Here is a 19,225-nt window from a genome sequence, read left to right as displayed (position 1 = left end):
CCCTCTGGGTCAGACAGATAGATAGTAGCCTTTGACCTGGTGCAGTCGTCCCTAGAGAAAGGAAGACCCCAGGGAGGGGATCTTCCTGTGCCCATGGGTCCTCCTTCATGGAAGTCAGATGTAGCTGTGCTAGCTGCCACAGGATCCGTTCTAGCCTGGAGGAGCCAACCGGCTCTGGGCAGGACCTTTGGAACCAGGACCACCCCTTTGGCAGGCTCAAGCAAAAGATTTTGAGACCTAAGGCAGAGTTTTAGATGCGGGCCTGGGATTAGGAGAGGGACCAGGATGCTCGGTCTGCTGCTTGGTCAGGGCAGGTGGCCCCAGACTGGGATTGCTGAATTTCTAAACCTCAGTACATCCCAGAACTGAGGCTGCAGGGTTTCCTGCTTCAGGCTGGGACGAGGGGCTCCAAAGCTTATCCAGCCAATCACTTAAAGACCCTCAAATAAGAACAATAAGATGAGACCCGGAGCCTGTACGGCCTCTCCTTGGCAGAGAGACATCACACAGGCCCCAGATGCCCCTGTACTTGGAGCTCCCTCCTCAGGGCCAGAGAAACAGCACCTTGCCTGGGGGCTGCAAGGGAAGCCCCTCACTAAGGGACACCCTTCCAGCCACTGTGCAACCTGGTGTTTACAGCAGGATGTAGTCTTCGGGTTCAGCCTTGGCTCCCTGATACATAAATCCCCTCCCAAGGCCCCTGCGCCTTTGCGCTCTGAGGAGGCAGACTAGATGTTCTTGTAAAGCCGATTTCCCTGAAGGCCCTGCTCTCGCTGGGGTGCGTGCGTGTGTGTGCATGTGTGCGTCCGCGTGCGCTACAGGGCAGCCTAAACTCAGACCTACCCTAGTAAGAGTGGGGATGGGCAGTGCCGGGAAGTATAGGCCCTGGAGTAACTCCTGCTGGACTGTGTAGCGGGAACCCTGACCAACCCCTGCTGAGGCCCTGTGTCAAAGGCCAAGCTGCCAGGGCCTCCCATATGAATGTTGTACCATAGCATGAGGGGGACTCATGGGGCACCTTGTCACACGGCCTGTGAATGCTGACGAGACTGGAGTCTGTCCATTGAGTAAATAAATACCTTTAGAGCTCATTGGCACGCACGCGGGTGTGTGTGTTTGTGTGTGTGTGTGTGTGTGTGTGTGTGTATACATCTGGTGTTGTAGCTGCCAAGGCATGCTGGTAGTCCCAGGATGTGATCCCAAGAAACAGAGTCCTAGAAACTGCCCAGCTATGCCATGCTGGGTCTGATCCCATGCCCACCTGGTCCTCCTAGAGCGCCGTGCCCTCCCTTTCTCCCGGCCCCATAATGGCCGGATCCTAAGCCGTTGCTGCAACAGGAGCCTTACAGAGTGTGGTAGCTGCTGTGGTGGGAATCAGTCAGATCAGTTTCTTCCATCAAACAGTCTGAGAAGAGACTAATGAGGAATGCAGGTGCTAAGCCAGGCTGCCATCACCAGGATAAAAGGGAGACCCTTGAGTGGCCCAGGCCTGGCAGAGCCATGCATGCCAAGCCCTGGCCTCAAGGGCACCCAGAGGAAAGGAAGGAGTGTAGGGCTTGTATCTGACCTAGGCTTTGCGGATGGTGATGGAATCTGCCCTCTTCCTAAAGAGAAAGCCAGCCCTGCTTCTTCCCTCTTGTTGCTAGGGACCTACAGCCTATCTCTAGGCTGGGAGGAAAGCCTGTGGTAGAGATGTGGGCCAGAAAGAAAATTATGCCCAAAGATCTGAGCATTTGCCAGTTGCCCCTCCGGTACCCTCTGGCATCACAGAGGCACACCCGTTTTGTTCGTGTAGCCCTGGCTGTCCTTGAACTCACAGAGATCCGCCTACCTCTTCCTCCTGAGCGTAAAGGCGTGCGCCACCACTGCCCAGCCAGAGGCAGCCTTTTAGGGAGGCTATTCCTTGGTCTTCTGGTCCTGCCCTGTGTGGTGCATGTACTCTCCGGGGCACCTCGGCTGGGCTTTACTGACTTTTCTGCCGACTAGATTCCTGCACTGTATTTTTGGTAGGGCTCCTCGCCCAGCTGTGTGCACCTCTTCAGGGCACCTGCCCACTGTCAAGAGGGTTGAAGTGTTAGTTTGCCATTGGTCATCTGTGTTCCTCTGGTGTAAATGGTTCACAGCCCTTCTCTCCTGCCCCTCAGTTGTTCGGAACCTTGGTGCAGAAGCACCGTGGAGCTGTGGGGGCCTCTTCTTCTCTGCACACTTCCGTCCTGCATTGATATTCTGACCTCAGTACCCTTCCCGGGTGTAAAGTCTCTCCAGCTACAGTGGCCCATTGCAGTCACTCTTCTGACGCCCAAATTGCTTTGATTTGGATGGTGGAGCCATTGGGCCTGTCCTGTGTGTGTGTCCCACATTCCCCTGTCACTCTTGAAACACTTCCCTGCTTTCAGAGTCATCCTGAAGTCGTCCCGGCTCAGTTGTCACCATAGTAACAGAATGCTGCTACCACGGGGCTGGTGGCTGGGGCATTGCTCTTCTGGGGTGTCTAGGTTTCCATGTCTTCCACTCAGACCCCGCTGGGCTCCTCCTAGATTGCTTCTCCGACCCTTCATAGATGTCCTTGTAGAATCGGCTCAGTCATCCCTAGTCCTTCATGGCATCTGTGTCTCAAGTGTCTTCCCTGTATCCATGCTACCCTTTGCTGGCTTAGCCCTTGACCCAGTACCGAGCCAACCCTCCTGTCCCACCCCAGGTTTTCCTTCTGTGGTTAGCCACCACTGCTGCCCAGTGTACATGCTGGTAGGAGGTGGATGGGCCATAGGATGAACCTGCCGTAGTGGGTAGCTGCATGTGACTGCCATTCGGGCTCTAGAACACAGCTCAGCTGCATGGGATTCGAGAACCTTTGGTCTGCCTGATTTTGTGCTTGGTTTATGGTGGAACCCTCTGCATCCTTGGTCTGCTCAGTTCCTAGTGTCCAAAAGAGTGGGGGCACACTTGCAGGCTCGTAGACATTGTGCCAGGCCTGTGTGAACCTGCTTGCCCTGTGCCGTGGCCTAGGGTGGATCTCCCCAGCTGTAGCCTGGCAGGCAGGCTGACCATTCCCTGTGGTTTGACTCCACCCTTGATCCTTACATCCTGAGGAACGTGGGCAGCTCCAGGCTGGGACTGTGCCGGGAAGGGAGCTGTCATCCAAAGCCTCTCAGAGGGACAGTGTGTGACCCGTCCCTCTCCCTTCAGCAGAGGATGAGGATGTACTGGCCTTCAACCTGCAGCACCTCGCCACCCTGGCCACAGTGTGGTCCCTAGTGGAGGCTGCTAGTCTGGACAGCTCGGTCACTTCACTGCAGGCCCCAGCTGCTGACCAAGACAGAGGCCCCAGGCTCACCCCTAGAATGCAGATCCTACAACGCAAGGACACCTGGACCCCTAAAACCAAGCCCGTAAGTGAGAACGCTAACACACACTGCCCAGTGCTGCAACAGGTGGGAACTCCTCTGCATGCCTAGGCCGCCTCCCACACCACCCTGAGGTTCCTGAACGCTTGCACACAGGTATGTCCCCTGAAGGCTGCCATCGACCGGCTGGATACACAGGAAGTAGAGGTGCGCATGCAACTGGCAGAGCTGCAGAGGCGCTACAAGGAGAAGCAGCGGGAGCTGGCACGCCTGCAGCGCAGGCATGACCACGAGTAAGACGCTCAGGCAGGGACGGGACCCTTGATCCCTAGCGCAGCATGTGGGGAGTCCTTGTTGGCCACCTGTGGGCAGCGGCCCAGCTGGGACAGCCTGGAGACTGCAGTCTCCATGGTGCCCCCGAGACCTAAGCAGCCAGGCTGAGGGGAGAAGCACCAGTTGTTCAGCAGAGGGCAGCATAGAGAGGCTTAACCACAAGATGGCAGCGCAAGGGCCATGGTGGCTAAAGTGACTGGGTGTGAGGGAAGACTAGGATGAGGGGCAGTGAGAACCTCCTGACCAACGTGCACAGGGCAGTTAGATCCCAAAGTCGAGCAGGAGAGCGTGCTGTCTACTTACGCAGGTTCTGAGCAGCAGGGACCCTGTTGAGCCTTCCTTAAACCCACACGGAGAGTACTGTCGCCCCCAACATTCCTCTGCAGGGCAGTACTCTCCAAGAGGCCTGGGGGTGGAGTGTTTGGAAGTCTCTAACATTACCCTCTGTGACCCCCCCAGGAGAGAGGAGAGCTCCCGGAGTCCTGCACGACGGGGGCCTGGCCGGCCAAGGAAACGCAAACATTCAAGCTCACTGCCCACTCTGCGTCCTGGGGGTCAGCTTGCCAGGAGCGAAGGCAAGAAAGCCAAGTGAGTCTGAAGTATGGGTGCGGGAGTTTGTGGGGCAAGCCTGGGCACTGTGGAGGGTCACGATGCAGGAATTGCTGACTCCCTGTACTCAATGTCTGAAGGCCTAGTATGTTCCCCCAAAAAAACTGAGGCCTTGACAAATGTCCAAGAGATAGAGAACTCTGCTGGGCACTGGCACCATCCAGCACAGACCTCCTCTTCCCTGCATGGCCGTCAGCGTCAGCGCCCCCTCCTGGGAAGCCACAGCCTAGACTTGGCTGCACCAACTTTGGGGACCTGGCCATGGCTAAGGCTGTGGCATCACCCCACCAAAGCCACCAGCCAGCCCTGGCCCCTTGCGTGCGAGGCGGCGTTGCGTAAAAGGCTCTTTATCTGCACTGTATAAAGTCGTTGGTCACGCTGCGCTGCTGCTCACGGCTGCCGCGCGATGTTATTATCCATTACCCGCCCGGCGCAGTCGTTGGCGCACTCCCGGGCCGGGTATAATTGTCCTTCTCGGCTACAAATTGCCTCTCCCGGCAGGCCCATTTGCATAAATCCTCCGAGCTCCTCCAAACACGATTGGCGCGCTCGCGTGTGCTCTGCATCAATCCTGATGATTTGGTAATAATAGTTAAATCGGCACTAAATGGTTCCTTCAATTAAGACAGAGGCAAAAAATTAATCTCAGGGCTTTATGTCACAAAACATTAGCAAATGCAGAGAAGGTTATGGGGCGGGGGAGTTTGTGTGGGCTGCAGGCGTTGGAGAGGATTCACCATATGGCTGGGGGCCTCGCTGAGATGTCCCGTTGCCCTACCCAGGTGTCACCCGGCAGGGACCCAGAGGGCCTTCCTTTGGGAATCAGTCTACAGCCTGGAGACTGCTGGTCAGGATAGGGCCACTGGAGGTTGAGGTTCAGTGGAGGGCATTGTCCACTGCTAGAGGACAGGGATGTACCTCCAAACTTTTCCTCTCTGGCCCTAACCCGCTCTGGCTACATTGCCCATGCTGGACTCTGTCCTAAGTTCCAACAAGTAGGTTTAACCTGTGACCACCTTGCAACCAAGTTCTCCTATGACCCAGAGAATCCAGCAGCCTTAGGCTGAGAAGGATCCACAGCCAGGTCCGTCTCTTTCCAAAGAGTGGGTTTCCTGGCGGTCTCCCCACCTCCAGCTCCTGTCTGGACTCTAAAGCAGTGTCCCAGAATCCAGTTGGGTAGCAGGCCTTGGGCCCCAGGGTAGGCCTCCTCCATGCAGGAAGTGTGAGGCCAAGCAAGGTGGCAGGAAGCTGGGGGTCAAGTAGGCTCCCAGAGCTGCAGGGACTTCCTGCCTGGCCTCCCCTGCCTTCAGAAGTCCAACCTCCTTGCCGGACAGGAAGGTGGAGAGCAGCGGCTGGCCATACGAGGTCAGGGCCGGGCCAGGCCCTCAGTCCCCATCTGCCACCGGTTTCCCTCTGTCCTGTGAGGGCTGAGGGGCTGACAGGTGGGAGAGGCTGAACCCCAGCCCCTGCCCAGCCACGGGCAGACAAGCTGGTTTCCTCATAGGAAGGGGGTACTAGGAAGGAAATGAAATCATACGCTGAGCACACTGGGATGTGGGGGAGACAGAAGCGTGCCCACATGACTGAGGATAGAGGGGTGTGGAGAGAGCAGGCCAGATCGACCCCTCTTGCTGTTTTCCCGAGTAGCTGGGTGACCATAGTGGCCCCTGAGCTATCTACCAGCCTAGAGGAGATAGCTCACCATGGGACATGGGACAATTAAAGCTGGATAAGTCGGGAGGGGCACCAAGGACCACCAGGAACTTCCGCAGATGGAAGGGACTGACTCGGAAGCTTTGCACTGACTGACACCCCAAAAATCGAGCCAGTTCCCCTGGTCCCATCTGGAAAATGAGATGACAAGCTTCCTTCATAGGGTCCTGAATCAAGGATGTGGCTCCCCAGCAAAGGCCACTGAGGGTCAGGAGTAGGAAGCCCACCTTCCTCTGCCTCTTGTCCTTACCCTGATGGGGGTGGACCCTGTTTGTGTCCCCACATCCTTTTCTCCCTCCCCCACCTCTTTTCAAAGACAAGTTCTACCTAAGGTATTCCTGGCTGGCCTCTAACCGGCTCGCTTCAGCCTCCTAAGCGCCGGGATTATCCGTGTGTACCAGCAGTTAGCCGTATCCCGAGGGCCCGACCCAGACTTGAGCCATCCCCTGCCCCAGCTCCACAGACCCGAAACACCGAGGTTAGATAATGACACAGCCCTGGCTCACAAGTACTGGGGTAGATCCCAGGAACCCGGTGCTTTGCCAGTCCCCAGTCCCTCTGCCTGGGCCTTGGGTCACCGGCTTATGATTGTCACTGCAAGGGCATCCCAACCCAGCAGGGAGATGAGTGGGGGACGGGAAAGATGTCCTATCCCCACCTCCAGGAGTTGGTGGTCACATGGGCTGCCCGTCAGGACATACCACAGGGAGGGTGCTGATGCCCAGATCCTGCTGCTGGGCTCACCCTGTGCCCACCATTGCCGTCCTCCTAGGGCTGTCCGCGCTAGCCTGAGTCTGCTGTGTGCTGAGCTACGAGGCGATGAGCCAACAAGGAAGCGAAGCAAACTGGAAAAGAGTGCCTACACGGGCCTGCAGACGGCCTCCTCGGTGAGTCTCCCGGCTCCACCCTCACCCCGGGTGGGCACCATGCGTGAGATGTTGGGCGATGAGCCCAGGCGAACCAGCCAGGGTTCGGCGAGTTTCGGATTCCTTGATTAAAGGGATACGCAGATGTCGTAACCAGGGGGCTGTTGCCCCCACCACACTGGTGACAACTTTGCCGCTGTGGCTTGTCACTGGTTCCCTGAACCACCCCCACCCCCAACTCCAGTAGAAGAAAAGTATATAGGAGTGTAGTGAGGATGGAAATCCACAGCCAGAGTGCCTGACTCAAAACACCGTGTCTGCAGCGCCGGGTGAAATCCTGGGTCCTTCTACTTTTCTGTCCCTCCAGGGTCCTAGGCCCAGTGTTACCTAGTCTGTCACATCGGAAGGCTGTTTTCATTTTTGTTTGGTGGTGGCGATGGCGGTTTTAGTCTCCGTACTTGATTATATAGAACTTGCTCTGTAGATCAGGCTGTCCTCACTTGTAAATTATATTCCCGTCTCGGCCTCCTAAGTGCTGTAGGCACAAGCAGGATGCTGCCTGGCCATTCTGCCTAAGGAATTCTTCTATCCTTCCTTTTCACGAAAGCAAACAGCGTATACCATGACAGACAGGAATTTTCTAGCTCTCAGCCTCCCCTGTTCTACCACTCAAAGTAGAATGGGGGGAGGGTTGGTATGGTGTTTGCTCCGGTAAGCAGCCCTACGTCCCAGGCCAGATGTCCTCAGGGGCCCTTTTCAGGGCAAGTCCCCAGGAATGCTATTTTCTGGGCCCCTGCAGCGACAGAGGAAGCCGCAGGCCAGGGGCTGTGGCTGGGACCCTGCCTGAGTGCACAGCCTTCTCCTCCCCTCCACAGGAGAAGGTGCGGTGCAAGAGGAGCGGTGGCCAGGCCGAGCTGTCATCCTCCGTGGCCCACAGGGTGGCCCAGCTGAAGCCACGGGTCAAGAGCAAGGGGCTGCCCGCGGGCCTCAGTGCTTTCCAGCGCAAAGAGGCTGCCCCAGGTGGGCGCATCCGGAAGAAGCTCTCTAGAGCCAAGAGTGTCCAAGTGTCAGGGACAGCACAGCATCCACACCCCGAAGGGGACAGTGGCAGGGGGATGCCCAAGTTCCCAGCCCAGCCAGCAGTGGCTGTGGCACAGGAGACAGGCAAGTTGGCTTGTGAGTGACGGAAGCCTGGGCCACGGTCACCCGGGGGCTGAAGGCGGGGTGTCCAGGGGTCATGGCTACCACAGGGACCACTTCTTGTTGAGAAAGGCTGGGGAAGGAAGGAGGCTTTGTCTCCAGGCCAAGGCTTGTAAGTTCTCTACTCAGGGCAGCAAGAAACTCTGGACACACCCTGGAAACACGTTAAAAATAGCCTCCCCACCTCTGCCCTCAGCATCCGGCGAGTTGGTGGGGTATCTCTTCCTTCCCCAGCAGACAAGTCCAGAAACAGCCTGGAAAAACAGGCACTTCCTCCCTCCCAGCTCCTCCTCCAGGGTCGGAGACTGAGGGAGGGCAAAGGGAAGTACTACCGCTTTGGGGACAGGAAGCGAGGGGCCAGCTGGGCCAGCAGATACAGAAAGAGGGGGACTCCCTAGAGGGGAACCCAGTTCTGCAAGGTGGGGCTGCAAGAAAGAAAATCCTGTTCCCTTGCCCTGCCACACACTCCCAGGGTGGGGTCAGTACCCCAGGTTCCTGTCCCCACCCCTGAGCAGCCCAGAGGATGATAGTGTCTTCGTTGGCCATACTTCCTAGGTCCACTCCAAATAGCCAAATTCCACACCCAGTCACCAAGTCCTCTCTGCTGTCCTCCAGGCAGCGGCTATGACAGTGAGGACTGCCAGGCACTCCTGGGGACAGAGGCGGCTCCCAGGGAGCCTGGGTTGGTGCTGCACCCAGGGGCCAGTGTGGCAGTGCTGGGGCCCTCACCTTCCTCCGTGGTCAAGATGGAAGCCAACCAAAAGGCCAAGAAGAAAAAGGAGAGGCAGGGTTTGCTAGGTAACCAAGAAACCAGAGCAGAATGGGAAACGGGGTCCTATATACTAGGGTCCCAATGACCACTTCCCTCCCTCCCGCAGGGGCTTGCCGCCTATCCAGCCCCGAGGGTGAGGTCAAGATCAAGAGACGGACAGTGAAAAGCAAGGTGGGCCCCAAGCTGGAGCGGGCACCAGGTCGGCGGCCCCCAGGTGCACCAGGCAAGAAGAAAGCCAAGAGCAAGGCAAAAAGTGGCCTTTGTGCTGAGCCTGGGGCGGCCACCGGCAGGGATGCCCTCTTCAGCCCCACGCGGACCTTTGCTTGCCGAGAGGAAGGCAGCAAGCTTGCCAGTGAGCGCCTCAAGAGAGCCACACGCAAGAGCGCCATGTTGCAGCCAGTACTGAGGGTAGGCCTGTGGGGCCAAGTAGACATCAGGGCAGTCAGTGGGCATCCAGAGGACGCGAATGCAGCCTCCCCGCTTCCCCACTCAACCCTGAACCCTGAGTCCCCGCCCATGCTGCCTGGAGAAGCTATTCCAATCCTCACCGCTGTCCCTCTACCCACCCTTCTTGAGCAGCGGAAGAATGGGGCCTTGTCCCTTGCCCTGTCAGCCCGCAACGCCAAGGCCATCCTGGGGAAGAGCAGGAAGCTGACCAAGGTGAAGAGAGAGACGGTCGGCAAGCAGGTAGCAGCCCTCCCAGGCCGGGGGAGGGGGGTGCGCAGTGGGGGCTCAGCCCCTCCCTGCCTCCTCCCCTGACCCCTGTGGCCCCACCTAGGGCCAGGGCCGAGCAGTGAGCAGACTGCTGGAGAGTTTCACTGTGGAGGATGACTTCGAGTTTGACAATGACAGCAGCTTCTCGGATGAGGAAGAGGAGGAGGAGGAGGAGGCCGGGGTCCAGCTAAGTGCAGAGCAGAGCGCCGCCCTGGGTAAGCAGGCTAACGGATACCGGGTGCCTGGGGAAGGGGTGGTGGGTGGCCCCACGCCCAGCACTGGTGTCCTCCCATGCAGCACGGTCCTGCACCATCCACAAGGAGGACCTGCAGGACGGACTACCTGTACTGATCCCTAAGGAGGACAGTCTGCTGTACGCGGGCAGCGTCAGGACTCTGCAGCCCCCCGATATGTGAGGCCAGGGCCTGGGTGGGAGGAATGCATGCTGGGTGTGACCTGTGGGGTCAGGGAGACTCCTGCAGGGGTCTTATGTGCCCCTGCGGTGCCCGCAGCTACAGCATCGTCATCGAGGGTGAGAGAGGCAACCGGCAGCGTATCTACTCACTGGAGCAGCTGCTGCAGGAGGCGGTAAGGATGGTCCCTGCCAGGGAATCAAGCCCGGTAGCTTTTCCCGCCACCAGGAGGACCTTGGCCTGGCCTTAGCCCTGTGCAAGAGCCCACTGTTCACAGGCTACTGTTCCTCGGCTCCCTGCAGGTCCTCGATGTCCGGCCACAGTCCAGTCGGTACCTTCCGCCTGGTACCCGGGTCTGTGCCTACTGGAGTCAGAAGTCTCGGTGCCTGTATCCGGGCAACGTGGTTCGAGGTAAGCACAGCTGAGGCCAGGACTAGGGCCAGGGCCCCTCTGAGAGCTTTAGAGCCCCCCTCCTCCACAGTCCAGCTTCCCCTAGGGGTTGGAGCAAGGCAGACGTGGGTCTGCTCTAAGTGCACACTGACACCAGTTTACCAGTAGCCTTGAGAACGTGAGAAGGTGAGGGCTGGGGGAGGACTCCCACATCCAGCTAATCAGAGCAGGCCCAGGATCCCAGGACCTGGGTCACCAAATCTCCCATCACACCTGAGCAAGCAGGGCATGTAGGGCACTCAGGACAGGAAGACTCATGGTCTAAAGGGGAATTTGCAAATGGGCAAGAGTCCACTGGATGCTCCTGGGAGGACTTACAGAGAGATGTCTGTGTGTCGGCAGGCTGTGTGTGCCTGGGGTGGGATCAGTGGCTCTGATGCCAGGTGGCCAGCGGGATGGTGCTGGTTTATCAGATGGCTGGTGTAGTCGGGTTGCAGAGGCATCCCGACATCTTTCTTGGCCCCTGCCCTCCCCTGCCTTCTGGCTAGACAGGCTGGCCACATGCTCATGGGGTGCGCTATTGCAGGTGCTTCTAGTGACGAAGAGGAGGATCTGGACTCCGTGGTGGTAGAGTTTGATGACGGAGACAGAGGCCACATAGCTGTCTCTAACATCAGGTTGCTGCCGCCAGACTTCAAGATCCAGTGTGAGCATCTACCTAAGGGCGGGGAGCTCCCTTCCTGCATCAGCTCCCTGAAGCCCCTTCTAAACATTGGAAACGTTCCCTATGTTCCGCACAGGGGGGCAGTCACCCACAGCAGGCCTGTGATGAGCCCCTTCTGTCCTCTCCACAGGTACAGAACCCTCTCCAGCCTTGCTGGTGTCCAGCAGCTGCCGGAGGACCAAAAAAGCATCAAGTGAGGCCCCCCAGCCCAGCGAAGCTCCTTCTCCCAGCCTGTCTCCCAAAGTGCAGGATGGCCCCGAAACTTCCAAGACCCCAGGGAAGAAGTCCATCAGCAAAGACAAAGCCGGTATTTGCAGAGCTGGGAAGGGAGGGACCCTGGGGGTGTGGTCACTGGGAGGTGTGTGGGGCGGGGGGGGGGGGGGCTGAGTGGAGACAGCGGGGTGGGCCCAGGGGGTACCTCTGACTCTACTTGGCATTTCCCTTCCCACCCAGGCAAAGTCGACCTCCTAACCTCAGGTGCCAAGTCCCCTACGGGGGCCTCAGACCACTTCCTGGGCCGCAGGGGCAGCCCCCTGCTGAGTTGGTCAGCAGTGGCCCAGACCAAGCGGAAAGCAGTGGCCGCAGCAGCCGCAGGTGGCAAAGGGCCGGGGGTGCTGCAGAACCTCTTCCAGCTCAACGGAAGCACCAAGAAGCTGCGCGCCCGGGAGACGCTGTTTCCCGTGCACAGTATGGCAACACCCGTGTTTGGTAACAGCTTCCGCGCTGACTCCTTCAGCAGCCTGGCCAGTTCCTACACACCCTTTGTTGGAGGGGCTGCGGCAGGCCTGCCAGGGGGAGCCCACAAGCTGCTTCGGGCCAAGAAGGCTGAGCGGGCAGAAGCAGATAAGACAGGGAGACGGCGGACGGGCAGTGAGTTCCTGGTTAAGCTGGACCATGAGGGTGTGACCTCTCCCAAGAACAAAAACTGCAAGGCTCTGCTCATGGGCGACAAGGACTTTGGCCCCAAACTGGGGAGGCCGCTAGCCAGCCCCGGTTATGCACACCCAGCCCTCATGGGCAAGGACAAGAAGGGGCGGGCGCCTGTGCACCCGCTGCCCATGGGACTAGCTCTGCGCAAGTACCCGCTGCCCTGCGACAGTGACTGCCCCAGCTCCTACTCGGATGAGGATGAGGATGGGCCGGGGCTGGCCACCGGTGTGCCCTCCCGCTTCCTCACCCGCCTCTCCATGTCCTCCTCGTCATCGGGATCATCCACATCCTCCTCCTCAGGCTCCATGTCCACCTCCAGCCTCTGCTCCTCGGATAACGAGGACTCCTCCTACAGCTCAGACGATGAGGACCCTGCCCTGCTGCTACAGACCTGTCTCACCCGCCCCGTCCCCGCCCTGCTGGCCCCACCTGAAGCCCTGCGCTCCAAGGGTAGCAGCCCCCACGCCCATGCCCAGCGCTGCTTCCTGTCCAGGGCCGGCGTGACTGGTGCAGGCGCCGGCGCTGGCCCCAGTGGTGTCAAATCCAAGTTTAAGCGCAAGGAGGCCCTGAGCTTCTCCAAAGCCAAAGAGCTTTCTCGGAGGCAACGGCTGCCCTCCGTGGAAAACCGGCCAAAGATCTCGGCCTTCCTGCCTGCCCGTCAGCTCTGGAAGTGGTCGGGGAACCCCACACAGGTAGGTGGCCTTTCTCCCTGAGGCAGAAGTGGGCTCCTCTTGCTCCCTCAGACCCCAAACGCTTCTTCTATAGGTATTCTTCACTTTCAGATAAACCATTCAGGGGCCAGGCGTGACTCAGTGGCCAAGAGCACAAACTGCTCTTGCTGAGGACCTGGGTTCAGTTCCCAGCATCCTCGCAGGGCAGCTCACAACTGCCCGTAACTCCAGTCACAGAGGGATACGTACATAAACATACTTTTTAAAATCTCAAACCATTTGGAAACCCCCAGGCAACAACAAAAACCCACCGGTAGCCCAATGAACCCGCTAGCCAGTGCCGTGATTTGCACGGTAGAGCCATCGCCTTGCCTGTGTGGTGATGCAGATGCCAGAGCGTACGGCGTGCTTGCTCTCCGTGCTCTCTGCCACTTGGCAGTGCTGCCTGAGGAGCCTTTGCTGCAGCTCAGACAACCAGCTTTGGAAGGCTGCAACGCACCACCGCCCAGACACACGGACAGCTTTCTTTACAGTGTCTGTCTGTGGTGGACCTGTGCTGACTGTAGGCTGTTAGTGTTGTGTGTTTGTGGCAGAGTCTCTCTGTGTAGCCCCCTGGCTGGCCTGGAACTCTCAGAGATCCGCCTGCTTCCCCCTCCTGAGTGCTGGAGTTAAAGACACCGTGTATCACCTTGCTCAGCTGTCTATGGGTCGTTGTTGCTGTTGTTTTACACTTGTAAACCAAACTATATTGAGCTTCTCATATGTGTCTCTGCCCTCAGATCCCGTGTGTCTTTAGAGTCTGTTAGTCTTTCTGTCATGACCAATATGCACAGAGAATCCAAGCATAGCCTCCTCATAAGGACTATATGGCCGTGTCCCTTCTCTTCTCCACTGTGTGGCTGTTTTCTGCCAGCACAGATAAAGACACACCATCTGTTCCTCTCACTTGCTCTCAGTTTCCCCGGCCACCACCTTCCCTTGAGGGTCCCTCCTCACCGCTGTGCTCTGCTGGTCTGCCCTGCAGAGGCGAGGCATGAAGGGGAAGGCCAGGAAACTCTTCTACAAGGCCATTGTCAGAGGCAAGGAGACGCTGCGCATCGGGGACTGTGCGGTCTTCCTGTCGGCTGGACGACCCAACCTGCCCTATATCGGCCGCATCGAGAGCTTGTGGGAGTCATGGGGCAGCAACATGGTGGTGAAGGTCAAATGGTTCTACCATCCCGAGGAGACCAAGCTGGGGAAGCGGCAGTGCGATGGGAAGGTGAGGTGCGGGCAGGCACACTACCCCTGCACAGGGCCTCTGGGAGAGAGGGTGGTTAGTGGTGAGATCAGCAGCCAGCATCGCCTCATCCTGGTGACTTCCCCACACCCACAATCTTTCCCAGGTGTGGGGATGTGTCTGCTAGGACCGTCCCTAACCCTGTGCTCTTGCCCGGCAGAACGCCCTGTATCAGTCCTGCCACGAGGATGAGAACGATGTACAGACCATCTCCCACAAGTGCCAGGTGGTCGGGCGGGAGCAATACGAGCAGATGATGCGGGGCCGCAAGTACCAGGACCAGCAGGACCTCTATTACTTGGCGGGCACCTACGATCCTACCACTGGACGCCTGGTGACAGCCGATGGCGTGCCCATCCTGTGCTGAGCTGCCTCTGCCTCCGCCCACCCTCATCCATGGCTGCAGCCAAGAGGTCAGCTAGCCAGGAGCTGGTCTGAGCAAATATGCAATCCTCCAAGGCGGGATCAGGCTTCTCCTCGCGGTTCTCTGGAGAGAGCTCCTAGGCTGGACCCCGGTCCCATCCTAGCTGCTCCAGGGGGAGGGCCGGCTGGTCCCACGGGGACTGGCTGCCCTTGCACCGCAGTTCTCGAGAGATTAGAATCCAAGCCATATTTCCCTAGTACCTCCGACTGTCTCCCACCAGGGAAAGCAGAAATCAGGTGTGTTGTCTATTTATTTCTCTATGTAAATATTGTATTTCTGTAGGGAAGTTTTATGGGGAAAAAATGGAAAAGGATTTTTTTCCCACCTTCGTGACAAGGGTGTGTGTGTATGCACATGCACACGTGCGTGTGTGCGTGCGCAGGCGTGCAGGGTGCATGTGTGTGTGCGCGTGCGTGCGTGTAGGGTGCGTGCAGGGTGTGTACATGTGTGTGCGCGTGCGTGCGTGTAGGGTGCGTGCAGGGTGTGTGTGTGTAGGGTTTTGTCCTGGGGTTTTCTTTGGAAATGCACTGTTCTCAGCCTAGTTGAATTCCAACAGGGGCATCTGTGACTGCAGAGGCTGCTGGGATGGGGGCAAAGGCCAAAGGCCATGGATGGTCACATGAGACCCAGTCATACTCTCTGGTCTCTCGACATGGGGGGCCAACTGTGTGAAGGAAATTACACTCCGGTTATTTCCTTCCAGTACATCCCACACATGGAAGTATTGGGGTGGGGTGGTGATAGTGGTCCCCAGGAAGGAAAGGGGTTGCAGCCACAGGATGGAAACAGTCAGGATCGGCCGGCCCCGCTCTGCGGCCCAGGAGTATGGCAGCAGCCATATATATCTTACCTCTGTTTGAAACAAAACAAATGAACAAATATTTTGAAGTATCAATAAGAAAAATGGATGTTTAGGCTTCCTTTCCTGAATATTCCGAGTTATCTCTGGTTTCCGTTTCCACAGCCAGTATGTTGCAGGGAGAGAAGCCTGGCCTCACTCAAGCAGGGTGTAGTTGGCCCCTCGCCCCCCTCCACCCCTACCACTTCTCAGCCCCTTCCTTAGCCTTCAGGGCACCAATTGCCTCTCCCCCCGCCCCCCTCCCAGAGCAGCAGGGCTTCCACAATGGTGCAGCTGGGCCAGGTCCCTTCTGGGCCCCAAGTTGGGGCCCACCTGGGGCTGGTCCACAGTTTTTCACGAGTACCTCTTCACCAATGGGACTCCCCTTTTCCCACCAGACTTTCCCTGCCCCCCCCCATCTCTGGCTAACCTCAAGTGTGGATGGTTGTGAGGCCAGGCCAGAGGTGCTGGCATAAAAAGGAACATTATATCGGCAGGTGCTGCTCACCCAAGGGGAAGAGGCTCATCCGGTTCCCTTTCTCCTAACCCAGACCCTGGCCTTGGGGCCCCTCTGTCCACCCCCCCACCCCCCTGTGACGGTTTCTGGACCTTTCTATAGTCACTCAGCAGGACAGACAGCATAGCAGACACATGCATGGAATATCTCTCAAGAGTCCCTTCTGGCCCCTTGTGCCCACATCCTGGCCCCAGCAGCCCTTCTTATCCCATTATGGGAAGAGCGGGCTAGATCCATGGACCGAAGGCCTTTGTCCTCAGAAATGCCTTGTGGCATACATGCTCCCCAACGCCCCGCCAGGCCAGTGCTTCCTAGGAAGCAAGGAGTATTGAGGGGCGCCTGCCCTAACTGGGACCCTTCAGCCTCCCTTCCTTTGCTCAGGCCCCACCAGGTGTCTGTCCCTGTTCCAGGGACTTCATTTCTCTCAGTCGTCGCTCAAAGGGCCCTCTCGGGGGACCCCATTCCCAGCTGTCCCACCACCCTGAGGCTTTCTGTCCTCCACATGAGTGCAATATTTCATTCCTGGTGGTCGTTGGAAGAGATGGCCACCAAGGTCCTACTCACGGTTAGGGAATCAGAAAGACGGTGAGCGAAGAAACAGACACCAGGGCTGGTGCTCGGAAGGCGTTGCTCAGAGCCCCATACCCGGGGCACAAGAGCAGAAAGGCTGATCTGTGGGCCGCCTTCTGGATGTTTCTTTCTCCCTCTGCTGAGCTGTCCTCTCTGTCTTTATCCCCCCCCTTCCTTTCTGTGGGTACACGCTAATGGCGTGACCCCCCTCCTCCCCAACTGTGGCTAACCGTGGCGGATTCTTGTAAATGTGTAAAGTAAGAGACTGGTTGGATTTTTGTTTTCAATGTAAACACTAAATACAAAACAAACAAAAAACACAAAGGTTTTATGAACAGCAAACTCTATGTAAAGGCATTTTAGTATTAAATTTTTTATTGATAACTTGCTTAAGAATAAATATATGAACTATTGTACAGGTGCTCGATAGTCCAGATTGTGACTGTGCCTGCCTCCTGTATGTGCGTCACGTGGTCGTTCCTGTCTGGGTTGGGAGAAGACTGAGGGACTCGAATGGTTTAGGTGACCTTAGGCTTAGAGACACCGCCCTACACCACCCCAAGTCATAGGCCCTTGATCCTGGGCCTGGACTTGTTAGTCGGGTGTGAATGAGTGACAAGTTGGTCACCTGTCCAATTTTACCAGATCAGATAGCCATGGTGGAGCCCGCAAACACAAGGCAACAGGGAAGGGTGGCCACAAACACAGCTCCATACTGTGAGCCTTAGCAGGAGTCGGAATGGATTTGTGCAGCCAAAGTATCTCTCCCAGACAGCTATGCAGAAAATAATAAAAAGATCCTGATGGGCCTGACGGTGCACACCTTTAAATCTCAGTGGCTCGGGAGGCAGAGGCAGATGGGCCTCTGAGTGTGAAGGCCGCTCGGTCCTCCATAGCAAGTTCCAAGCCAGCCAGGATTACATGGCAAGACCCTTTCTCTTGGCAGGGAGGGAGTAAAAGTTCTAGTTGTTAAGCAGAAGGTTGACTGAGTGGGAGGAGAGAGGACCAGGTATCCCCTAATCAGGGAGCTGCAGACCCAAAGAAAGCCCAACACTGGCAAGGCAAGATGGCCCTGGTTGGTAACTCACTATGGACACCCTGAGATGGGACCTCAGGGCAGGGCAGATGAGAAACAGCAAGGTTGGTTCTGGAAGTAGGGCTGGGTCCTTAGCTTTGCACCTTCATGTATAAAAGCTTGGTTATGCACACACACACACACACACACACACACACACACACACACACACACACACAGAGCCCTGCCTGACTGATGAGTCTCTCTCTCTGCTATCACCTTCCTGCCCACCACTCAACTACTTTGCTTAGAGGCCCTCCTCTCACGGAAGCCTGTGTGCTTCAGCAGGTACCTGCTACCATGCTACCAGATTCCCCCTTCAGCCCATTAAAGTCCCACCCAGAGCTGGTAGGTAAAGGCTATAGAGCTAGGTGCCCGGGGTGCTGTCAGACCCGCCGGGGGGGAGGGGCTGTAGACTCAGCCCTGAGATTATCCGAGGTCATCACCACCTTTGGGACAGGTATCCTGTCATTCCCAGCTGCTCAGCGGGCACTGCCTAGTGCCCACGTGGAGTCTGAGACGAAGTGAAACTTGGAATCTGTGGAGCACTGCACTGGGCTCCAGGCTCAGGGACCCTCTGTGGAGTTGAGATGACCATCTGCAGGAGCTTGACTTCTTGCTGGGCACAGCGGGGCTGGGCCTCGGCATGGCTCCCGGAGCCCCAGCGACAGAAATTTTAACAATGTCATCCTCTGCCTGTTCAAGCCTATTTTACGGGGAATGTAGCTTGGTGGTAGAATGTTTACCTAGTATGTGCAGGCCTTGGGTTTAATCCCAGTAACACACAGACCCCAGAGAAGGGGGGGCATAAAAAGCTTGCTTTGCTCAGGAGCCCTGATGCAGGAAAATAGGTGGGACCAGAGCTTGGAGGGTGTCGGTGACATCTGCCATGAAGCCTGGCAAGACCCCCCCGGCAGCAGGCCTTGCGCCTCTCTCTAGCCAGCTCCACTGCAGCCAGCAGTGCTAAGCAGTAAGCATGGCAAGGAGCAGCTGAGCAGCCAGCCACCAAGACACCACATCTCCAGAACCCCAGACAGGCAGGCGGGAGAGACTGGGGACAGCTGCCCAACAACTGCACTGGGGCCAGGTGGCCAGGCTAACTCCCTCACAGCACCACAGGGTGGGTTCTGTCCTTTCCAGCCCAGAACAGTGCTGGGGATTGCACAAGGCTCCAGATATGGATGGTCATGGCCGGTGAAGCAAGCCCCTCTGGTTGTCCCTGAGTTGATCTAAGCAGCTTCCTGGAGAAGGGGGTCCCAGGAAGGGCAGAGCAAGTAGAAGGAAGACGGTGGCCAGAAGGTGGGGCGCTGGAGCAGGAGGATGGCAGGATGGAACTTGTAATGACCTGCTGGCAAGCAAGGCACCGGGAGTCTACAGACATGTGTCCGTTGGTGGCCTTGGGTCAGGGTTAAAGGAGCCAGGCTAGTCCAGGCTCCAAGAGCGATTCTGCACCAAGACAAAGGCCCTAGTGTGGGGGAGCTCAAGGCAGGACTAAGGCATGCTGCTCACAAACCACGACAAGTGGGGCACGCTTGAGGCGGGCTGCTACTGACCTCATCATACCTGAGTCAGTGCCCAGTTTCAGGACCTCCCCGTAGGAGCTCCAAGAGGGACATGGGCGACATGGTGGGACATGGGTACGCTGGAGCAGGCTCCCATTGTGGCTTTACATCTCCCGGCTATCTCTGCTCCCTCCTCCGACCTTGCCTCAGACATTATGGTCCTGGCCTTCCAGAACCTGCTGCTCTCGGAACAGGGCCCGGTGCAAGGGCGGGGAAGGACGGGGGATGGACAGGGAAGGACACGGGCTGCGGGGCCCTAAGGGTTAAACATGCACGACTAC

General features: G+C 57.6%; 1 protein-coding gene across 4 annotated transcripts in view; it reads left to right on the top strand.

Moving 5' to 3' along the window:
• The window catches only part of Bahcc1 (BAH domain and coiled-coil containing 1), a 56,470-nt gene extending 39,730 nt beyond the window's left edge, over positions 1-16,740 (top strand). For 2 of the 4 annotated variants that reach the window (XM_075989864.1, XM_075989865.1), the window contains 17 exons: positions 3,187-3,389; positions 3,501-3,637; positions 4,137-4,265; positions 6,772-6,886; positions 7,741-8,033; positions 8,685-8,863; positions 8,944-9,245; positions 9,417-9,524; positions 9,616-9,766; positions 9,849-9,963; positions 10,064-10,139; positions 10,267-10,375; positions 10,941-11,060; positions 11,209-11,385; positions 11,532-12,700; positions 13,704-13,940; positions 14,119-16,740. In XM_075989864.1, coding sequence (XP_075845979.1) covers positions 3,187-3,389; positions 3,501-3,637; positions 4,137-4,265; positions 6,772-6,886; positions 7,741-8,033; positions 8,685-8,863; positions 8,944-9,245; positions 9,417-9,524; positions 9,616-9,766; positions 9,849-9,963; positions 10,064-10,139; positions 10,267-10,375; positions 10,941-11,060; positions 11,209-11,385; positions 11,532-12,700; positions 13,704-13,940; positions 14,119-14,325 — 3,827 coding nt within the window. In that variant the 3' untranslated portion in view covers positions 14,326-16,740. Of the gene's footprint in view, positions 1-3,186; positions 3,390-3,500; positions 3,638-4,136; positions 4,266-6,771; positions 6,887-7,740; positions 8,034-8,680; positions 8,864-8,943; positions 9,246-9,416; positions 9,525-9,615; positions 9,767-9,848; positions 9,964-10,063; positions 10,140-10,266; positions 10,376-10,940; positions 11,061-11,208; positions 11,386-11,531; positions 12,701-13,703; positions 13,941-14,118 lie in introns of all 4 variants that reach the window. The other 2 variants (XM_075989866.1, XM_075989867.1) reach the window with 2 other exon arrangements.
• Positions 16,741-19,225: the final 2,485 nt, after the last annotated feature.

The sequence above is a fragment of the Microtus pennsylvanicus genome, chromosome 11, assembly GCF_037038515.1.
Source record: "Microtus pennsylvanicus isolate mMicPen1 chromosome 11, mMicPen1.hap1, whole genome shotgun sequence".
Taxonomy (NCBI): domain Eukaryota; kingdom Metazoa; phylum Chordata; class Mammalia; order Rodentia; family Cricetidae; genus Microtus; species Microtus pennsylvanicus.
This window is presented reverse-complemented; position numbering and strand designations above follow the sequence as displayed.